General features: G+C 38.0%; 1 protein-coding gene across 1 annotated transcript in view; it reads right to left on the bottom strand.

Moving 5' to 3' along the window:
• LOC110158336 (collagen alpha-1(XVIII) chain-like) overlaps nucleotides 1–22,038 on the bottom strand; it is a 206,903-nt gene that overhangs the window by 30,855 nt on the left and 154,010 nt on the right. Inside the window, exons 4-7 of the mRNA XM_055150759.1 lie at nucleotides 19,925–20,092; nucleotides 18,970–19,101; nucleotides 3,966–4,040; nucleotides 1,505–1,603 (exon numbers count right to left, since the gene is read on the bottom strand). Of these exons, the coding sequence (XP_055006734.1) occupies nucleotides 1,505–1,603; nucleotides 3,966–4,040; nucleotides 18,970–19,101; nucleotides 19,925–20,092 (474 nt within the window). The remainder of the gene's footprint in view (nucleotides 1–1,504; nucleotides 1,604–3,965; nucleotides 4,041–18,969; nucleotides 19,102–19,924; nucleotides 20,093–22,038) is intronic.

The raw sequence follows: 22,038 nt of genomic DNA, 5'->3' as shown, positions 1-22,038 counted from the left end.
CCGGGTCTAAAGTTCACTTATGGGAAAAATCTGTGGGAAAAATTGGCAAAACAAGCCCAGCTGCCCACACTTCCCGGTTTCCCTCTTTTTCCAAACTTTGAAAAAACTTTGAAAAGGTCACGGCCAATCACGGAGCTCCAGTCTGCACCGGCGTGATAAGAGACGTTTGTGTTGACTTAAAGGGCCCGTAGTACGATATTTTCGGATCTATGTTACACCTGGAGTTGTGTTTTGTTTCACACACAAACCCGGCGCATTTAGGCTGAGTTCTTTTCTCAAACGTAAAACACTCAGTTCCAGCTTGTGATGTCATGTGGTGATACAGAAAGTGCTCCAGTGTGTTTTTAAACTCCACACACCTTCACTTGAATCATTTGGATCGTTTCAGGGTCTGTTTACACGAGACAACGCGACAAAATATTTTATCAGAAGTGTCTTTCTTTTAGACTTTGACGGCATCGTTGGGGCTTAAAAACGCAAAACTCTGAAACCAACTCTGAAAGTGTTTACATCTTCACTGCCCAAGACGTAAAACTCTGGTCAGATCTGCTCACGTCGCGTACACGTTTACGTCACATACATACAGTAACAGAAACAAACATGTCTCTGGCAGCTCTAATAAACTTACAGGAGGCTCCCAACAAATGTAAGAATCTGCAGAGACACTATTAGTGAACAGAGAAGGATCTGCAATCACCTCTGTCAAATTCTGGATGCACCAGTTCGTCGCAGGCGAGTCAGACGGGTATGGACCAGGAGAACTAATCGATGATGGGACGACTGTGTGGAAGGAGCAGCTGATGAAAATGGCGTAAAAAACTTCCGTATGTCCAAAGATGCCCTCGTTGCTTTAAGTACATGCACACCAATCGGATTCCACACACTTTTGCGTCACCGCATGCACGCAGATTTCCTCACGAAAACGCTTGTCTAAACGCGGAATAAAAAGTGAAGACGCAACGCCACTTTTGCATCTTCTGTTCAGACCGTCATCGTATAAACGTAGCCTCAGCGCTGGGATTGGTCACTCTGTACTGAACTAAAAGGTAAAACGTAGCTGTTAACTTGAAAACTGCCGCTTCAGCTGAGCATTTTGAGCTTCGGAGACAAGAAGGCGACGCTATCAGGCCAGTTTACAGGTCAGATCTGTGGCGAGGCAAGCCCTGTTACAGCTACCTTTTACTTTTTCAGTTCAGTAGAGATCGGGAACTCCAAGGCTGAAATCATCCAAATGATTCTAGTCAAAATGTATGGAGTTTAAAAACACAGTGGAGCACTTCTTGTATTACCACATGACATCACAAGGTGGTACAGAGTGTTTTCCGCTTGAGGGAAGAACTCAGTCTAAATCTGCAGGGTTTGTGGTCACATGTGTGAATGAAACAAAAAAACACAACTCCAGGTCTGTTTGAGATGAGGAAACAACATTTATAACATGTACACAAAGATGATTTTAAGACGGAACGTTAAAGTTTTGAAACCCTTTAAAATAAATAAAATGTACCTCGTTGATCTCTTTTATGTCCACTTGCCCCCGTCCTTCTTTTCGTCCTTCCGGCCTCTCCTCATTGTCATACGAGTCTCCACTGCCGAAACCAGACGCCTACAAACAGAGAAATAAATATGAGACTTACAGTTCTCTGGAGCAATGGTATATATTTGAGTCTCTCTTATTTATTTATTTTTTTATTTTATTTTTTTTACAAGTTGTATTATTATTATTATTATTATTATTATTATTATTATTATTATTATTATTATTATTATATCTACATATTTTTTTAAGCTGTTTTAACACAAGGATGGGGGGAAAATGGGGAATAAAAAAATAAACAGAAACATTGTGTACTACTGTCATATGTCAATCAAGTATATATATTTGTATTTGTTTTGTGAAACTTTGACACAATAAAGTATATAAAAATCTTACTGTAACAATCTCTAATTATATTTTATGCACGACTGAGTTTTACAGAAATTGTTCTTTCAAATGTTCAAAAGTTAATTTACTCAGAACAATCATCATATCATCTTTTGCACTTTTTTCTCACGACCTCTTGTCTATAATTGTAATATACTGTATTTACATTACAATATTTGTTTTTTACTTACTATACACACATTTATATCATTTATGTCTTATTTGACTTCGGTCTTTTGCTTTTTTTATTGCCACTTTTTAGAAATTATTGCTACTTTTGAGAGGTTTTTGCTACTTATTTATTTATTTATTGTTTTTATTCCTTTTTTTTTTTTTTTTTTACTCTTTATTATTGAAATATGATGTGATATGTGAGCTACTGTGTCTATTTTTTCCTTGTGGATCAATAAAATTTGTCTAAGTTTAAATCTAATTCTAAATCTAGGTCTAAATGATGCAAAAATGCACCATCTCTGAAACTTTTATAAAGACAAAAATGAATATTTTGTTGATTTTTTAAATAATAATGTGTGAAATTCTTTGTACTGGTGTAAATTAACCAATTCTAGTCCCAGTTTAGTCCCAATTTAGTCCTGATTTAGTTCTAATTTTATACAGAGTCTGTGCAAGTGAAAAAGGAAAGTTAAAAAGTCTACATGTAATTCCTGTGTTCCGCCACTAGAGGGAGCACTGTCCTTGCATTTACTAGTCCAGGACCTGTTTCCCTGATGGACACAGCTGAACTTTCCACTTGTTTATGTTGTTTTGTTCACACATGTTGAGTCAGTCTGGATTATTAAACTGTCTGCATCCCCCAAAACGACAAATGTTTCACCTTATGATGTCATTCAGTGGTGGTTTACTATTTACTACTGCATTACTTTTAAGTTACTCTCACCAAAATAACTGATGCTGAACTTTTGCACCGTGTATGGACTGAACCAGGACTAAACCAGGACTAAACCAGGTTTAAACCAGGAGGACTGAACCAGGTCTAAACCAGGACTAAATCCAGACTGAACCAGGATTAAACTACGTCTAAACCAAGACTGAACTAAGGACTAAACCAGGGCTAAACCAGGACTGAACCGAGGACTAAACGATGTCTAAACCAGGACTAAATCAGGACTAAACCATGTCTAAACCTGGACTAAACCATGTCTAAACCTGGACTAATCCAGGACTAAACCTGGACTAAACCTGGATTAAACCAAGACTAAACCAGGACTAAACCAAGAGTAAACCACGACTGAACCAGGACTAAACCAGGACTAAACCAGGATTAAACCAGGCCTAAACCAGGACTAAACCAGTTCTAAACCAGGACTAAACCAGAGCTGAACCAGGACTAAACTAAATCTAAACCAGGACTGAACCGAGGACTAAACCAGGACTAAACTAGATCTAAACCAGGTCTAAACCAAGACTAAACCAGGACTAAACCAGAGCTGACCCAGGACTGAACCAGGACTAAACTAAATCTAAACCAGGACTGAACCAGGACTGAACCAGGTCTAAACCAGGACCAAACCAGGACTAATCTTGGACTAGAACTTGGAATCTGCGTTACGGCAAAAAGCAACACATTACAGTAATTCGTTACTTTTATACCGCGTTACTCCCATCACAGATTTTAAGGTTAACAGCTCCTTTTAGTCTCATTTAATATCCATGTTTTGGCTTTTGTAGAGTTGAAATTGTTAATAAAAAGTCTCAAAGTGTCAGCGAGGCCAAAACAACAGCTGTAACTTCAAAAAGTCCAGCGCTGAAAAGATCCAAATGATTCAAGTGAAGGTGTTTGGAGTTTAAAAACAGAGTGAGGATTTCCGACATTAACGCTTCAAAACAACAAAAGGTGTTTTCAGTTTTCAGAGAGAACAACTCGGCCCGAATGATTTGCGTGATAAACATGTGTGAACGAAACAAAACACAAGTCCAGGTGTGTTTGCGAAGAGGAAACGACATTATGACAGAGATCGGAAAAAGTCCCGTACAGGTTCTTGAAATGATTTTGTGGAATTGTGTTTTTGTTTGTTCGACTCACGTAGGGGTCGTCCTCCTCGCACTGGTCGTCCGGGGCCGTGGGATCAGACTTCAGGAGCAGCTGCTGAATCAAGCCCTGCACACAGAAACAGAGGGATGAGAAGAGGAGGACAGGAGAGAGAGAAAGAGGGAGAGAGAGGAAAAAGAGAGGAGAGGAGAGAGGAGAAGAGAGAGAGAGCGAAGAGGGAGAGAGAATGAGGAGAGCAGGAGGGGAGAAAGGAGATAGAGAGAGAGAGAGGAGAGAAAGATAAGAGAGGAGAGAGAAAAGAGAGCGGGAGGAGATGGAAGAAGGAGAAGAGAGAGGGAGGAGAGAGGGAAAGAGGAGAGAAGAGAGGAGAGAAAGAAAGTAAAGCGGGAGGGGAGAAAGGAAGAGAGAGAGAGAGAGAGAGAGGGAGGCGAGAAAGGAGATATAGAGAGAGAGGGAGGAGAGAGAGAGAGGAGAGAGAAAGGGACCGGAGAAAGGAGAGAGAGAGAGAGAGAGAGAGAGAGAGAGAGAGAGAGAGAGAGAGAGGTGAGAAAGGAGATATAATATATATATATATAGAGAGAGAGAGAGAGAGGGAGAGATGGGAGAGAGAGATAAGAGAGGAGAGAGAAAAGAGAGCGGGAGGAGAGAGGGAAAGAGGAGAGAAGAGGGAGGAAAGAAAAGAGAAAGAGGAGAGGGAAAGGAGAGAAGGGAGAGAGGAAAAAGAGAGGAGAGGAGGGAGGGGAGGAGAGAGAGAGAGGAGAGAAAGAAAGCAAAGAGGGAGAGAGAGGGAGGAGAGCAGGAGGGGAGAAAGGAGATAGAGAGAGAGAGAGATAAGAGAGGAGAGAGAAAAGAGAGCGGGAGGAGAGACAAGAGAGAGAGAAAGAGAGAAAGACAGATGGTAAATAGAGGAGAGAGAGAGGAGAGAGCACACAGAGTTTGTTGTGTAGCGTGAAAATAGAGATCATTTTCTGAATCGTCAGAGACTCTGAGCCAAATCATGTTTCCCACATCAACCCGAGGTCCAAGAGCAGGAGCAAAAGGACAGAGGAGGGACAGAGGACGAACTAGAGGATGGATAGAGGAGGAAGAGAGGAGAGACAGAGGAAGGACAGAGGAGAGACAGAGGAGAGACAGAGGAGGAACAGAGGAGGAACAGAGGAAGGACAGAGGAGGGACAGAAGAGAGACAGAGGATGGACAGAGGAGGGACAGAGGAGGGACAGAGGAGAGACAGAGAGAGACAGAGAGAGACAGAGGAAGGACAGAGGAGGGACAGAAGAGAGAAGGAGAGACAAGAGGAGAGACAGAGGAGGGAGAGAGAGAGAGACAGAGGAGGGACAGAGAGACAGAGGAGACAGAGGAAGGACAGAGGAAGGACAGAGGAGGGACAGAGGAGGGACAGAGGAAGGACAGAGGAGGACAGAGGAGGGACAGGAGGAGAGGACAGAGGAGGGAGGAGGAAGGACAGAGGAGGGACAGAGAGACAGAGAGACAGAAGACAGAGGAGGACAGAGGAGGGACAGAGGAGACAGAAGGACAGAGGAGGAACAGAGGAGAGACAGAAGAGAGACAGAGGAGGGACAGAGAAAGACAGAGAGACAGAGGAGGAACAGAGGAAGGACAGAGGAGGGACAGAGGAGGGACAGAGGAGGAACAGAGGACGAAAGTGGACGGACAGAGGAGAGATAAAAGACAGATAGAGGACGGAACATCTCAACAATGAATCTGAACTCTGAGTCAAAGGTTCACAGTGAAAGAAAAATGTTTTACACCTGTTTAGTTACAAAACCATTAAAATAATAGTGTGTAATGACAATCATCAATAATAATAATGAGTTCCAGAACATCAGAAAAGGCCCATTACACATTTAATGGAGTTTGAAAATAAACGTTTCACATGGACTCACAATATTTAAGGCCAACAAACTTTTAAAGGGCCCATCTCATGCAAAATAACTCTTTTCACATTGTATCTTCTGCACATAAACAAGCACAGTGTGGGTTTTGGAACGTCCATTACACAATAGTTATGAAATCTTACTGATTTCTTGGAGGCGTCACAGACCAGGAACTATGAAAGACCGACTATCACTCCTCCCCCCGCCCGTCCTGAGAAAGCACAGGCTCCGCCCTCCAAACGTGACGTAGGTTCTGAGTGAGCCGCCCTTCCTCCGCCATCTCAGGGAGGGAGGGGGAGACAGACGTGACCCTGATAGCGGTAGAAATAAACTTTTATTCATCATGATGATTCAGCGCGTTCAGCCGCATGTGTTGGACCTGGAATCGGACGAGGACTTTGAGGTGCACGAAACTGATTGGTAAAATATTAATAAACGCTAGTAGATAAACTTATTATATCACTGCAGTGTAGAACAATGAGCTTATGCTGTCACTTTTGTTTAGATCAGGGGTGTCAAACTCATCTTGGTCCGGGGGCCGTATCCAACCTATTTTTATCCCAAAGGGGCCGGATCAGAAAACTCATGGCATATAAACCCCAAAAATAGTAATAGGTTCAAATATTTGTGCAGAGAAATGCAAATCTATTACAAAAAACTTTTTTAATTGATGAACTCTTTATTTTACAAAATGTTATACTCTTATGAACAACCTGAAACTTTAAGAAAAATGCAATTTCAACACAAAGTTTTAACATGAACTTGTATGCAAATAGGAGTAAGTCAATTTTTCACTCTGCGTCCACTTTTCTCCTTTTTGACATTTTTCTGATGAGGGTGTCACGGTCAACAGTCAAAACGATTGTCCTTTAAGAGCGTTTGGAAAGAGACAAGTCTTCATTTGTGCTGCTCTGGTGGGAGGGGCCACGCACAGAGACGCTGGAGACCAAATTACCAATATTTAAATAGAAAATATAATTTAAATATTTTAGTAGAAAATCAGCCGAGGGCCAGATTAAAGGTCTTTGAGGGCCGGATCTGGCCCCTGGGCCTTATGTTTGACACCTGTGGTTTAGATGTTCATGTGGGAATTGTCAGTCGATGCGGGGTGGAGGCGGGGTGGAGGAGCAGGGTGGAGGAGCGGGGGACTGTTGTGAAGCGCTTTATGTCAAACGCGTCATAGGTGTAGTTGCTGTGTCATCATTGTAGCAGCTTTAGTTTGTTGTCACGTGGGACGGTGGCAAAAATACGCTGCAATTTGTTAAAAAAAACACCAAACCAATCTCAAAACCACTTCGGCGACATATACAAGACCCACACATCACTGTTAGAAGGTAGAAAGCTCTGAAAAGTTGATTTTGCATGAGACGGGCCCTTTAAATACAAATTATGTTGCTGTGAAGTTGCTTATAAAAACAGGTTTCCATCTACTCCATAATGACACTGATTAAAGACACGATATGTAACTTTTTAAGGGAGTTTGCTACCTGATCGTCTCCATGGAGATGTTATTTGTTTGCTTGGAATGTTCCACAGGAGGACTATCTATTTAACTTCACAGAGAAAAGCAGGTGGAACTGGCCCGAGTTACAGGTCAGAGCTGTGGAGAGGCGACTTCATTTGCTGTGATTGAATTACTGCTACTGACTTTTAATGCAAAAATATGGAACTTTACAGACAAAGTAAAAACATCTCCACGGCAACAAGCATGGACTCTCCACTAGGAAAGTTACAGGGCACTTTTAAAACAGATTTTTATTAATCTAGTAAACAATAACTGATCCATAAACAAAATTACAACAACAACGACACCAACTACTACTACTACAACTACAACAACTACTACTACAACTACTAGAACTACTACAACAACAACAACTACTACTACAACTACAACAACTACTACTACAACTACTAGAACTACTGCTACAACTACTACAACAACTACAACTACAACAACAACAACTACTACTACAACTACAACAACTACTACTACACAACTACTACAACTACTACTACAACTACTACAACTACTACTACAACTACTACAACTACTACAACAACTAAAACTACAAACTACTACAACTACTAGAACTACTACTACAACTACAACTACAACAACTACTACTACTACAACTACAACAACTACTACTACAACTACTAGAACAACTACTACTACAACTACTACACTACAACTACTACTACTACAACTACAAACTACTACTACACTACTACAACTACTACAACTACTACAACAACTACAACTACTACACTACTACACAACTACTACTACTACAAGACTACAACAACTACTACTACACTACTACTACAACTACTACTACTACAACAACAACTACTACTACAACTACAACAACTACTACTAAACTACTAGAACTACTACTACAACTACTACTACAACTACTAGAACTACTACTACTACTACAACTACTACTACTACTACTACTACTACAACTACAACAACTACTACTACAACTACAACAACTACTACTACAACTACTAGAACTACTACTACTACAACTACTAGAACTACTAACTACTACTACAACTACAACAACTACTACTACTACAACTACTACAACTACACTACAACTACAACTACTACTACAACTACTACAACTACTACAACTACAACTACAACAACTACTACTACAACTACTAGAACTACTACTACACAACTACAACTACTACTACAACTACTACAACTACTACAACTACTACAACTACTACTACAACTACTACTACTACAAACTACTACTACTACTACTACAACTACTACAACTACTACTACAACTACAACAACTACAACAACTACAACAACTACTACTACAACTACTAGAACTACTACTACTACTACAACTACACTACAACTACTACTACAACTACTACAACTACAACAACTACAACTACTACTACAACTACAACAACTACAACTACTACTACTACTACTACAACTACTACTACTACTACTACAACTACAACTACTACTACAACTACTACAACTACAACAACAACTACTACTACAACTACAACAACTACTACTACAACTACTAGAACTACTACTACAACTACTAGAACTACTACTACTACTACAACTACAACAACTACAACTACTACTACAACTACTACAACTACTACTACAACTACAACAACTACTACTAGAACTACTACAACTACTAATACTACAACTATTACAACTACAACTACTACTACAACTACTTCTAGAACTACTACAACTACTACTACTAGTACTTCTACTACTAGTACTCCTACTATTACTACTACTATTAACAACAACAACTACTACTACTACTCCTACTAATAGTACAACTATTTCTAGTACTACAACTACAACAACTACTACTAGTACTCCTACTATTACTACTACTACTACTAACAACAACAACTACTACTGGCTGATCCATAAACAAAATTACAACTTGAAAATATGTGTCGCTAAAAAAAAAAAATGTCAGCAGATTTATAATGAATTGTAAATCAAGTTATTTTTATTTCCCTTTGTGTTTTTTTTTTTGTTGTTGAGCCAAATATGAATTGAGATCTGAATCATATCCACTGACCGCACTTCCTCTCTCTTCCTCTTTTTCTCTCTCGTGTTTACAAACATTTTCATTCTGACCGGTCCACTCTCTTTTCCGCTCTGTGTTCTGGCTCAAAGTTCGGGGATTTTTTGATCGAAATTGTTTGTGGCGCTTTAGTTGTTTGTTTGTTTCTCATGTTTACGGCACATGTTTCTGATGAGATCAACTCCACTCTGTCTCTTTCTCTCTCTCTTTCTTCTCAAATATTTCCTCTCTCTCTCTTTCCAGTCTTTATCTCTCTGTCTCTCTCTCTCTCCTCCTCTATCCCCCACTCTCTCTCTCCAGTCACTGTTTCGCTCTCTCCTCCTCTATTTCCTCTCCCCCCTCTACTGTTTCCTCTCTCTCTCTCTCCCTCCCCCTCCTCTCTCCTTCTCTCTCCCTCTCTCTCTCCCTCTCTCTCTCTCTGTTTCTTTCTCTGTCTCTCCCCCCCCTCTCCTCCTCTGTTTCTCCCTCTGTTTCTCTCTCTCTTTATTTCTCCTCTCTCTCTCCCTCCTCTCTCCCATCTCTCTCTCTTCCTCTTCTTCCTCTCTCTCCCTCCCTCTCCGTCTCTCTCTGCTTCCTCTCTCTCTCTCCTCCTCTGTTTCTCTCTCTCTCTCCTCTCTCTGTTTCTCTCTCTCTCTCTTCTGTTTCTCTCTCTCTTTCCCCCTCCTCTCTCCCATCTCTCTCTCTCCTCCTCTTCTTCCTCTCTCCCTGTCTCCCTCTCTTCCTCCTCAGCTTCCTCTCTCTCTCTCCTCTGCTGTTTCCTCTCTCTCCCTCTCTCGCTCCTCTCTTTCTCCCCCCCATCCTCCTTTGTTTCCTCTCTCTCTCCCTCCTTCTTTCTGTCTCCTATCTCTCCCTCCTTCTCTCTCTTTCCCCCTCCTCTCTCCCATCTCTCTCTCTCCTCCTCTTCTTCCTCTCTCTCTGTCTCTCTCTCTTCCTCCTCAGCTTCCTCTCTCTCTCTCCTCTGCTGTTTCCTCTCTCTCCCTCTCTCGCTCCTCTCTTTCTCCCCCCCATCCTCCTTTGTTTCCCCTCTCTCTCTCCTACTTTATTTCCTCTCTCTCTACTCTCTCTCTCCATCTGTCTTCTCTCTTTTCTCTCGTCTCTCTCCCTCTCTCTCCTCTCCTCCCCTCTCTCTTCTCTCTCTCTGTCTCCACTCCTCCTCTCTCTCTCTCTCATTTCTCTCTCCTCTCTGCCCCCTCTCCTTCTCTCTCTTTTGTCTCTCTCCATCTCTCTCTCTCTGTCTCCTCTCCTCTTCTTTTTTTTACTGTTGTAGAACATTAAAGTTGCAGGTGTTTCATATAAACACATATTTCTGTTACATTTGTGTTTAATGTGGTGAAGTGCGTCTCATTGTAAACACAGAAATGCAGCTCAGTCACTGTTTCTGTTTATTCCTCTGTAAAAGAAAAAAGAAAAAGAAAAAACATGAGCACATCGATACAAATAAGACGATCATTTCATCTGAACTGCAGATGGAAAACAGCTTCAGATAAATCAGGGTTTGCACATGGGCCTTGTAAAAATAAACTAATAAACTAAACTTAAAGATGCACTGTGTCACTTTTCTAAACTGCCACTTGCTTGTTTCCATGGAGATGTCATTGTTTTGACTGGAATATGTCACAAAAGGGAATTCAAACTTTCAAACAAACAAAATCTTCAATTGTATTAAATTATAGTTTGTGTTTTACATTCTTACTGAGAGTGGGCTCGCTTCTCCACAGATCTGATCTTTAACTGCGCCCGCTTGTCTCCATGGAGATAGAGAAGCTTGTCTTAATGCAATACTGTGGAACCTTCCAGGCAAAGCAATGACATCTCCAACTGAATAATCACTAGTGGTATTAAAGAATGAACTGGACTAATACTGCTATTATCAATACTTTGATTTTCTACTACTACAACAACTTTTACAACTACTACTACTACTACTAGCACCTACTACTACTACTAGTACTACTACTGCTACTACTACTACTACTATTGCTACTACTACTACTACTATTGCTACTACAACAACAACAACTACTACTATTCCAACTATAACTACTACTACTATAATTACTATTACTACTACTACTACTATAACTACTATTACTACGACTACTACTATAACTACTATTACTACTTCTACTACTATAACTACTTTTACTACTACTACTCCAACTATAACTACTACTACTACTACTACTATAACTACTACTACAACTACTACTCCAACTACTACTACTACTACTACTACTATAAATACTACTAGTACTACTGCAACTACTACTACTACTACTCCAACTATATACTACTACTACTACTATAAATACTACTACTACTACTATAACTACTACTACTACTACTACTACTATTGCTACTACAACAACAACAACAACTACTACTACTACTATTACTACTACTCCAACTACTACTATTCCAACTATAACTACTACTACTATAATTACTATTACTACTACTACTACTATAACTACTATTACTACGACTACTACTATAACTACTATTACTACTTCTACTACTATAACTACTTTTACTACTACTACTCCAACTATAACTACTACTACTACTATAACTACTACTACAACTACTACTCCAACTATAACTACTACTACTACTACTACTACTATAAATACTACTACTACTACAACTACTACTACTGCTACTACTATTACTACTACTACTCTAACTATAACTACTACTACTACTATAACTACTACTACTACTACTACTACTACTACTACTACTACTACTACTACTCCTACTAACTATAACTACTACTGCTACTATTACTACTACTTCTACTACTTCTACTACTACTACTACTACTACTACTACTACTACTACTACTACTACTACTACTGCTACCACTATTACTACTACTAACAATAACTACTACTACTTCTCCAATCCCATTTCCTTCTCTATAACTTTAATAATTTGTAACTTATCTATAAATTCCTTACATATTTAAATAGTACAGTAGTAGTAGTAGTTGTTGTAGTAGTAGAAGTACTAGGTGGCAGTTTTTAATACAAAAATACCTTAAGTTTTCATAAAAGTGTGCACCTAAATCAAGATATTTGTTTCTTCAACTACAATCTTAATACTTAAACAAAAGCTGGCAGTGCTGTTTTTAATTGTGTACTTCTACTTTACATGTTTAAATCAGAAACTAAACTTTTGGCTCATATTTCTGGTTGTTTTGATCAGTCGTGTCCTCGATGTTCCTCTGCTAATCCTGTTCCCATGAAGTCACAGCTGTTCAGAGCTTATGTAAATCTACTGTATATCTGCGACTATATCTGCTTTAATAAAACTCTGAACTCAGCCGACCCCACCGTAACTCCATTTCCTGTTGTTCTCATTGAGACGATGACGGACCATACGCCGGGGAAAACACTGCCCTCTGCTGGTCGGAAAAATATGACACTTTGAGACGGAGCATGAAGGGAGATTTCCATGAGTCTCTGAATGATTAAAAGTTCGGACTGCTGCTAAAACTAAATATTATGTGATTTGAATTATCCTCAAAATGGCTCCATATGACAAGAAACTAAAATATACAAAGAGCCAATAAAAAAATGATGTTTTGTAAATCAAAATTAGAAGTATATTCTTGTATATTTAAAGGTACAGTATGTAAACTAAACATTCTCCATGGATACAGGATACATTTTATACTGTGTAAAAATCAGATTATAGCTAAAGGAACATTATTTCCATGGAAACAAACGAAGTCTATTGTGTAAAGCTTCAATGGCTCCTTTGAATACAACTGTACAATGTAAATAAATGCGTTAATAATAATAATAATGCTCTAAATTAGTGTCTAAACTAAAGATATTCTATGATACTTGCTCAGTATCAATGGTGGAACAAAATACAAGTAGTAAAGTACTGTACTTAAGTAGAATTTTTCGGTATCTGTACTTTATTATTATATTATTGTTTTTATCATTTTATTTGCAAACTACATACCCTAACCTTTACAAAAAATAGGAAACAAACAACATACAAGATACAAGACAAACATTACAATATCTGGGTTTCACGTGACGTCACAGGGCTACGTTTGTCAGCACGCAAAATCAGATGGAGGGCAGGAAGTGAACTGACTGGAGGAAAATGCCAATGTGTTGTGTAGTTTAAGGCTGTGCCAATCGTTCTAACCGAGAGAAGGAAAAGCGATTTTTTTTAGAGTACCGAGGATAGTCATTCACAAAGGTTAGAAATGGGAAAAGCCGACAGAACAACGCCGTAAAAAGTGGATTACAAGTAGATTACATACAAATAAGGACAAAGATGACGGGTTGGTGACAGTGTGGACATTATGTGTGTGTGTTTAAGGGCCTGTCTACACGACAACGTTTTTTTGGTCGAAACTGTGAAGTTTGTATTTTGGCCTTTCGTCCACATGGAGCCGACGTTTTGGGTGAGCGAAAAATATGTTTTTTGAGAACGGATTCCAGAGTGGAGAAATCTGAGAACACTGGCGTTGTGTTGTCGTGTGGACAAGCAAACTGCAGCTTTTGGAAAACGATAACATCACGACCCCGTCATTTCCAGGGTCCTCTGAAATATTATTAATATAAATATTATTGTCATTGTTAACAGCGCCACATACAGGTGTGGCATATTTATTACATCGTTTTGCTCCGTTGTCGTGTGGACGCAAATTTTTTTCAGCTCGTAAAAAAAAATAAAATACAGGAGCATTGTCGTGTGGACGTAGCCTAAGTGTGTTCATATGTGTGTGTGTGTGAGTGTGTGTGTGCTACAGTACTACATGCTTTAACTGCACTGTACTTTTCTTATGATTTGAGGTTATTTTTATCATGTTTGCAGTAACATCCTGACTAAAGGTTTAAAGTTCAAGCTTCGATTTTGACCAAACAAACTAAAAACACACAATTCATTACAAAGTTGATTCACTTCGCAGCTGTTAACCAAAATCTGTATAATTTTTAGTCTATACAGTCAACATAAATTAACAACACTATCAAAATATGAGAGAAATACATTTTTAAACGGATGCTTTAATACTTTTACTTTCATGTGGTACCTTTACTTTTGTAATTTTTTGCCTTTGTATCTGTACTTTTACTTTACTAACAAAACTGAGCACTTAATAATCGTTGCTTAATATTCATGGAGATGTTGCTGCTTTGACTGGAATGTTCCACAGTACGGCATTAAACTTCTATGTGGAGACAAGAATGTAACACCACCGAGATCAAACCACGAGTTACGGGTCAGATCTGTGACAAAATGAGTCAGGGTTGTGGAGACGCAAGCTCTTTCACAATAAGGACGCACGTTTTCTATGTTTTTCGGTGCATAAATCATCCCAAATTAAAACAGAACGTGCTTTTATTTTAGCCTATTTTTTGGCGCCTACTGTGGTTTTAATTGCATGTAAAGCAAATTCAAAGAAAAAGCAAACATGATGTATAACGTCATATTTTTGGGGTTACTTTTACAGTTCTTGTACAATACTAGAACCCCCGCTGTGATAATTACAGACTTGTTTTAGTGCAAATGTGTCGGACTGTCATAAAATATGATTCCAACCAAACATATGTCAGAAATCAGTATGGAGTTAATTTGTTAAAAAAGTTATCAGATGCTTACACTTTTCTCTTTATGTAAACACATTGGGCTGGATGTTTTCATCACTGTTGTCTAGAAAAACATGTCTTTGAAGGCGCACTGTGGAACTTTTGGGTTGGAGGCCTGTCATCATCTTCTTGTTTGTATGGATATGTCATTGCTCTGCCTGGAATGTTCCACAGTATGACTTTAAACAGCTCTGCCTTACATTTATTAAAGCTACATTTACACATCGCTGGGTATGTTGAGAAACTAATATTTAGCTCCTTCAGTTTTCCAAAATAACATCGTGCACACAGCATCGTTTTCAAAAAAGTCAACCCAAATAAATACGCCATCGTGCGCCGTCATATCTAACTAGAACTAGAAGGTGTTGATATGATACAAATCTCGATACAGTGCACTTTCGATTCAGTACAGTATATTTCAAATAGATTCAGTACGGTCAAATAAAAATAAAGGCTAAATCATGGCTGCGACACTAAAAGTCTTTGTTAAACCACTTCTTGTGCAAAGTTAATATGAAACACAAACATTTTAATCATCAAAATAGTGAAAATGTCAAATGTGTCACATAAACGGGTTTCTTTCCACTAAACAAGCAACAAATCTGCAGCTCTGTAAGTAAATGTTTTAAAATATAACAAAAAATACTCTTGGCGATATATCGATACAGCAGCCCCGCGATATCGATACTGTATGATCACATTAAACGATAGGATATTTCGATATTTTTGCACAGCCCAGGTAAACTTGGATTAGATTCAATCCTGTAGCATTTTTTTCATTACAGTTGTAAGTATTACTCAAAAATACCTTTAAAAATGTGCATTACTGAGTGGCTCGCCTCTCCACAGATCTGTTAAAGAAATAAAATTGTTGACCTCTGAGCCTCATTCGTCTCTGGTCATGGATATAAAACATCAGCTGTGTGTGCAAATACAAACACACGAAAAGTGTTTGCACCAGAAGAAATGCGACTGTTGCTCTGATGCTTCATCATCATTATCATCATCAGAGCAAAAGGTAAACACTGGTCGCTCTTTTGGCGCATCAGCTCCTAAAACTTCATTTATCTCACTTTACACACAAACACCAAACCGGAGCTTTCCAGAATCTCCACTCTAGAGAACTTTAAAGGTTTGTTTTCAGAGGCAAATTTGGCATTTCCGTGTAAAAGACGGGTACAAACGAAGGGAAATATCTCAGTTTTAAAAATACCCGTGTACGTGAAAACAGGACCCAAATTACTTATGGTTTTATTTCTTAAAAATATAGAAAAACAGGTATTCTAACTGTGAGCGGGGCTCTCGACTCTCCACAGAGCTGACCTGTAACTTGGTCTGGTTTGAGCTCCATGAAAATAGAAAGTTTGGTAACACTTTATAATAACTACACATTATTTAGCCTTAATAAAGCATGAACAAAGACTTAATTAATAATGAACAATAACTTAATTAATAATGATTCACGCTTAGTAAATGCTTAATAAAGGATAATTAGTCTTCACTTTAGAAAAGACTTAACTAACAGATAACACTGCCTGAATTATCATTGCTTTGCATTATTAGTAAATCATTCTCTCTTAGCTTACTAATCATTAATAAATGCTCAAATGGTTAATCCATGAGTAATTAAGTATGAAATAATTATGAGTAACTATTTATAGCACAGGCAAATTAAGTGCAAGTGCTAATTAAGGTAGTAATTAAGTAGTTACTAAGTGTGAATCATTATTAATTAAGTCTTTGTTCATTATTAAATAAGCCTTTGTTCATGCTTTATTAAGGCTAAATAAGGTGTCATTATTATAAAGTGTTAACGAAAGTTTTAATGCCGCACTGTAAAACATTCCAGACAAAGCAATAACATCTCCATGAAGAGAATCATTTGACGGACTCTTCACCACAATGCACCTTTAAACTCCTCCAGATTTAACACTATTTACAGTTATTTTTACTACAGCACTGAGGATAAATTATGGTATTCCAGATTCCCTCTTAACTTTAACATTCCCAAAGTTTTTCCATCACAAATGCAGTGAAAACCACACCGGGGCATTTCAGTACACGACACTCCACTAAGCAAACAACAGCCCGTTCGTTTCTGTGTATTGTTTAAACGTGTTATATTTAATCACACTTTTGGCCCTCACAGGAGTCAGCTGTTTTTGATACATCTAAATCAAAACAAGTCTGACATTTACGAGCTTTCAGAAAACCATTGAACGCTAATAAAAATATGCAGTAATTCTCCTGACGAGTCCCTCAGTGACTGTAAACCTGCTCAACAAAGTCTATTGTGTACGGCTTCAATGGCTCCTTTGAATACAACCGTACAACGTAAATAAATGTGTTCATAATAATGGTAACGGTCTAAATTAAAGCTGCACTATGTAACTTTTCTGGTGGAGGGTCTGCCACTTGCTTAGTATCAATGGTGTAACAAAGTACAAGTAGTAAAGAACTGTACTTAAGTAAAATTTACTTTAACATTACATGCTTTTCTTTAATATTACTTTTTATGTTATTTATCTAATAAACGATACATTTTGTGTCCTCTTTATTATAAATAGTAGTTTGTCCAACCAGAAGAAAAATAAATAAATAAATAAATAAATCCTCCACGTAATTATGTAAAACAATTGGTGTAGGAGACTATTTTTACTATGCTTTTTAAATACTTTTTAAACTTCATCTTACTCTTTTTGAGCACCAGGTCCCAAATATGTACATGTACATATGCTTTGGTTTTGTCATTGTTGTTGTCATTTTGTCATTTGTCATTTTGTTGTACCTTGCTCAAACAAATAAAATGATTTACTTAATTACATTTCACTCACTACATTTGAGAGCAGGTATTTGTACGTTCTACTGTACTACATTTTTGAACAGTATTGAAAAGTAAAAAGTACTATTCTTATTAGAAAAGTACTTTTGCAGTAAGATCCTGACTAACGGTTTCCAGTTCGAGCTTCGGTTTTGATCCAACAAAAATAAACACACAAAATTAATGAGAAAAATCACAAAGTTGATCCACATCACAGCTGTTAACCAAAATGCATTTAACACAAATTAACAACACAGAATATGAGAGAAATACTTCTACCGTATTTTCCAGATTATAAGGTGCAATATTAATAATGTTGAATTCTCTCATCTATTTTCATACATAAGATGCACCGGATTATAAGGCGCATTAAACAAAACAAATGAAGTGAATGAATATATGAATTTAAAAGATGAAAAATACAGAAATGAATGAAAAGAAAAAAGGTCCACCATAGTATGAGAACTGGATGTTATTTCCTACACTATGAAATATTAGACATGTAAACATTTGTCGTCATGTCGCATTCATAGATAAAAATATAAACTTATTGCAGAGCGGATTGCAGAGCATAGGAGTACAATCAGATGTAAAAACATGAACTATCCTGTGGCAGCTCATTTTGTTGATTTTAACCATCCTATCTCTTCCTTAAGATATATTGGCATTGAACATGTGGAACTGCCCCCTAGAGGTGGTAACCTAGAGATGCTCCTGTCAAAAAGAGACACTTCTGGATTCACCATCTTAAAACTCTTACTCCTCATGGACTGAATGTGGAGTTTGATTTAAGATGTTTTTTGTGATAGACAAACTATTTCTGTATTTTATAAAATGTTTTTTAATGTAAACTGTTGTTTCTTGTTGTAGAATGGGCTGAACTCACTGGGTGACCTCACTTTGGGACCTTCCATTCATTGAGTGGGTATATGGGCACCTGGGCTGGCAACCATTTTGTGTGCTGTGGTCCAAGACAAGAAAAATATCTGATGAAGGCTTTTTTTGCCGAAACGTTATTTTGTTAATAAAATAGTATTTGGACATCGGCCAACCGAGTGTGCTATGCATTTTTTCACCCTGAAAAATATAAACTTACCACAAATCTGGGCAGCCCCGTCCCTCCGGCGTTCCCCACAAAGATCCCGGAGCTGGCCTCAAACGTGAGGGGCTGAGGACTCCTGAAGAAATCCACACGATGGTACTCCTCACAGTCCATGAACAAGCGCACCTGCAGCACAAAAACACACAAAAACACACTTCCACTTAAAAAAATACTGTACTGTATTTCATTTGACAATCTGGAGTTTAATTATTTGGTCGGTGTAATGGTTTTCTTGCAGAACTGTACGTTATTGAGTAACACATTTTTATTATATGGACTACCAAATATTAAAATGTAAATTACAGGACTTAAATGTGATATGAGGTTAAAATTTGGCATACTGATATAGTAGTAGTAGTAGTAAGTAGTAGTATCATGACTACGATGGAGCAAGTTTAAGACAGCTAACAAAAGAATTAATGAACATAACATTACTAAATTGTCAAGTCTTGTAAAATAAATACATAAAAAAAATAAAATATAATAAAATAATGAATAAATAAATAAATAAATAAATAAAATAAAATAAATAAAATATATAATAAATAATAAATACATAATAAATAAAAAAATAAAAATAAAAGTTAATAAAATAAAATAAAATACAATTTAATTAACTTAACTTAAATTAAACTTAACTAAACTTAACTAATAGCCTAAATAATAATAGTCTAAATACTCAGTTGAACAAGAATTGATACTGTTAAAAATCACATAATGAAAAGTTTTATAATGTTTTTTATATCAGAACTGCAAAAACCCACATGGCAACATTAAAGAAACTATATTTTCAGATTAAACTTAAATTATTTTGCACACTATATATATAAGAAAAATAAGCTTTTTATTGTCAATATGGTGTTGGTATCAGGCATTTTAGTGTCAAAAATGCAAAAACAGTGAATTATTAAAAGTATAATCTCGGTGGTGTAACAGGACGGGCTCTGACCTGCGCTCCCTGTACGGTGATGGTGAAGCGAGCCCAGCGTCCGGTCATGTCTCCCATCTTGAAGGACGCTGCCTCCTGAGTGGAGCTGGAGCTGGAGTCGGTGTAGAACAGCACCACCCTCTGAGCGCCGTCCTCCACCTCGGACAGAGAGATGCCCAACTGCACGATCTGGACACGGACAGAGGTCAAAGGTCATTTACATTTGGATCACCACAAGGAAAAAGTAATCAAATAATTCAATATTATGTAAAAGTGACTCTTGTGAACCATGTTATTATGTTGTTTCCTCATCAAAAAAAACAAACTGGAGTTGTGTTTTTTTTCATTCAACTCTTTATTATTACCATATATTTCGTACTATAAGTTGCACTTTTTTTCATGGTTTGGGTGGTCCTGCGATTTATATATTAAAATTTTCACACTGACAGCCGCAAGAGGGCGTTCTAGTCCTGTGTGTCAGTATCTGCTGCTCCTGTTCCTCCTGTACCACTGTCACTTCACTCTAATGCGCATGTCTCCTGCAGAAAGAGCCTCTGTCCTGTCTGTATCATGTCAGTCGATCGCACCTTTACTTCTGTAACACTGAAAATTTTACATTTAAACAAACATAAAGACAAATGAAACCATCCTGTCAGGAGTCAAAAAGACCAGAATAATTCTAACTGGAACTGATGTTGAGTCTGACGACAGCGACACAGAAGAAGAAGCGATGCTCTGTTTACCTCTGGAGGTCATGAAGTTGCTCAGAAGTGACAATGAGGATGAAGAATTGAATGGATTTAGTGATTTGGAGTGAGATGGAGAGTTTGTTAAACTTGTTCTGTTCTGTTGTTTATGTTATAGTTTATCTGAAGAACTGTTCATATGTGACGTTAACAGGCTGTTGTTCTCTCTTCTATTGTTTTTACTAGAACTTGACTTTGAAGATGAAATGTCGGTTCCTGGTCTCTGATTTTATAAAAGAAATGTCCCCCAAAAAGTGCGACTTCTATTTGTTTTTTTCTTCTTCATTACGCATTTTTTATCTGGTGCGACTTATACTCCAGAGTGATTTAGAGTCTGAAAAATACGGTAATCTTTTATTTTTAGTCGGTCTACATCTCAAAATGCTCTGCTCCACCTTGTGATGTCACGAAGCAGTATAGTTTTCAAGTTAACAGCTCCTTTTACCTTTTGTTTATGAGATCGGAAATTATCCAAATGATTCTAGTAAAGGTGTATGAAGTTTAAAAACACAGTGGAGCACTTCCTGTATTACCACATGACATCACAAAGTGGAACAGAGTGCTATCTGTTTGAGAGAGGAACCTAAATATGCATATTTGTGTGTTAAACTTGTGAATGGAACAAAAACACAACTCCAGGTCTGTTTGTGAAGAGTAAATTTGTTACTTAGTTCTGCTTTAAACATGCATTGTTTAACTTTTCCTTTCCTTTTGACGCACGTTTGTCTCCGTGGAAACAATCGAGTGACCGCAATAAATTACCGGATGAGTGGCGAGCCCATTCACAATATTAATGTTTATGTTTTGCCGGTTCTTGTGTGAAGTGTACAGGCTGCAGATCTGGCGGGATGTGGTCGTCCTTAATGATCTGAAAACACGTCACAGCTCAATAATAACACGGTGAGTGAAAGTGTGACCGGGAAACACTCGCGATAATAATATGAACAGAAGCCCGCAGTAAGCCAGCGTGCTATTACTGTCCTGCAATTATTATCTTCAACACATCCTGACGTCCATCTTCGTGAAGAGCATAAATACCACATGGAACTGGTCACTTGCTGGCTGCGCAATTTAAGTTAGAGCTGCACATTGTTGAGGTCAGACATGTTTTTGTCTCCGTGAGGATGTTATTGCTCTACCTGGAATGTTCCACAGTATGGCATTTATTTTGTTTTATTACAGAAAAACAAACTAACAAATAAACCATAATCAGAGTCCTGCAAATAGTTGCTAAAACAGGCCGGTTTTAACGTTCTGGAATTTTACAGGCAAGAATGCGGGCGGCTAGTGATCAGCTTGGCGGCTGCGCTCCTGGTTCAGTCCTGGTCCAGTCTTAGTTTAGTCCTGGTTCAGTCCTAGTCGAGTCCTTGTGTAGTCCTGGTGTAGTCC

This window comes from Boleophthalmus pectinirostris, unplaced genomic scaffold (assembly GCF_026225935.1).
Source record: "Boleophthalmus pectinirostris isolate CB_2022bp ecotype Guang Dong unplaced genomic scaffold, ASM2622593v1 HiC_scaffold_15, whole genome shotgun sequence".
Classification (NCBI taxonomy): domain Eukaryota; kingdom Metazoa; phylum Chordata; class Actinopteri; order Gobiiformes; family Gobiidae; genus Boleophthalmus; species Boleophthalmus pectinirostris.
This window is presented reverse-complemented; position numbering and strand designations above follow the sequence as displayed.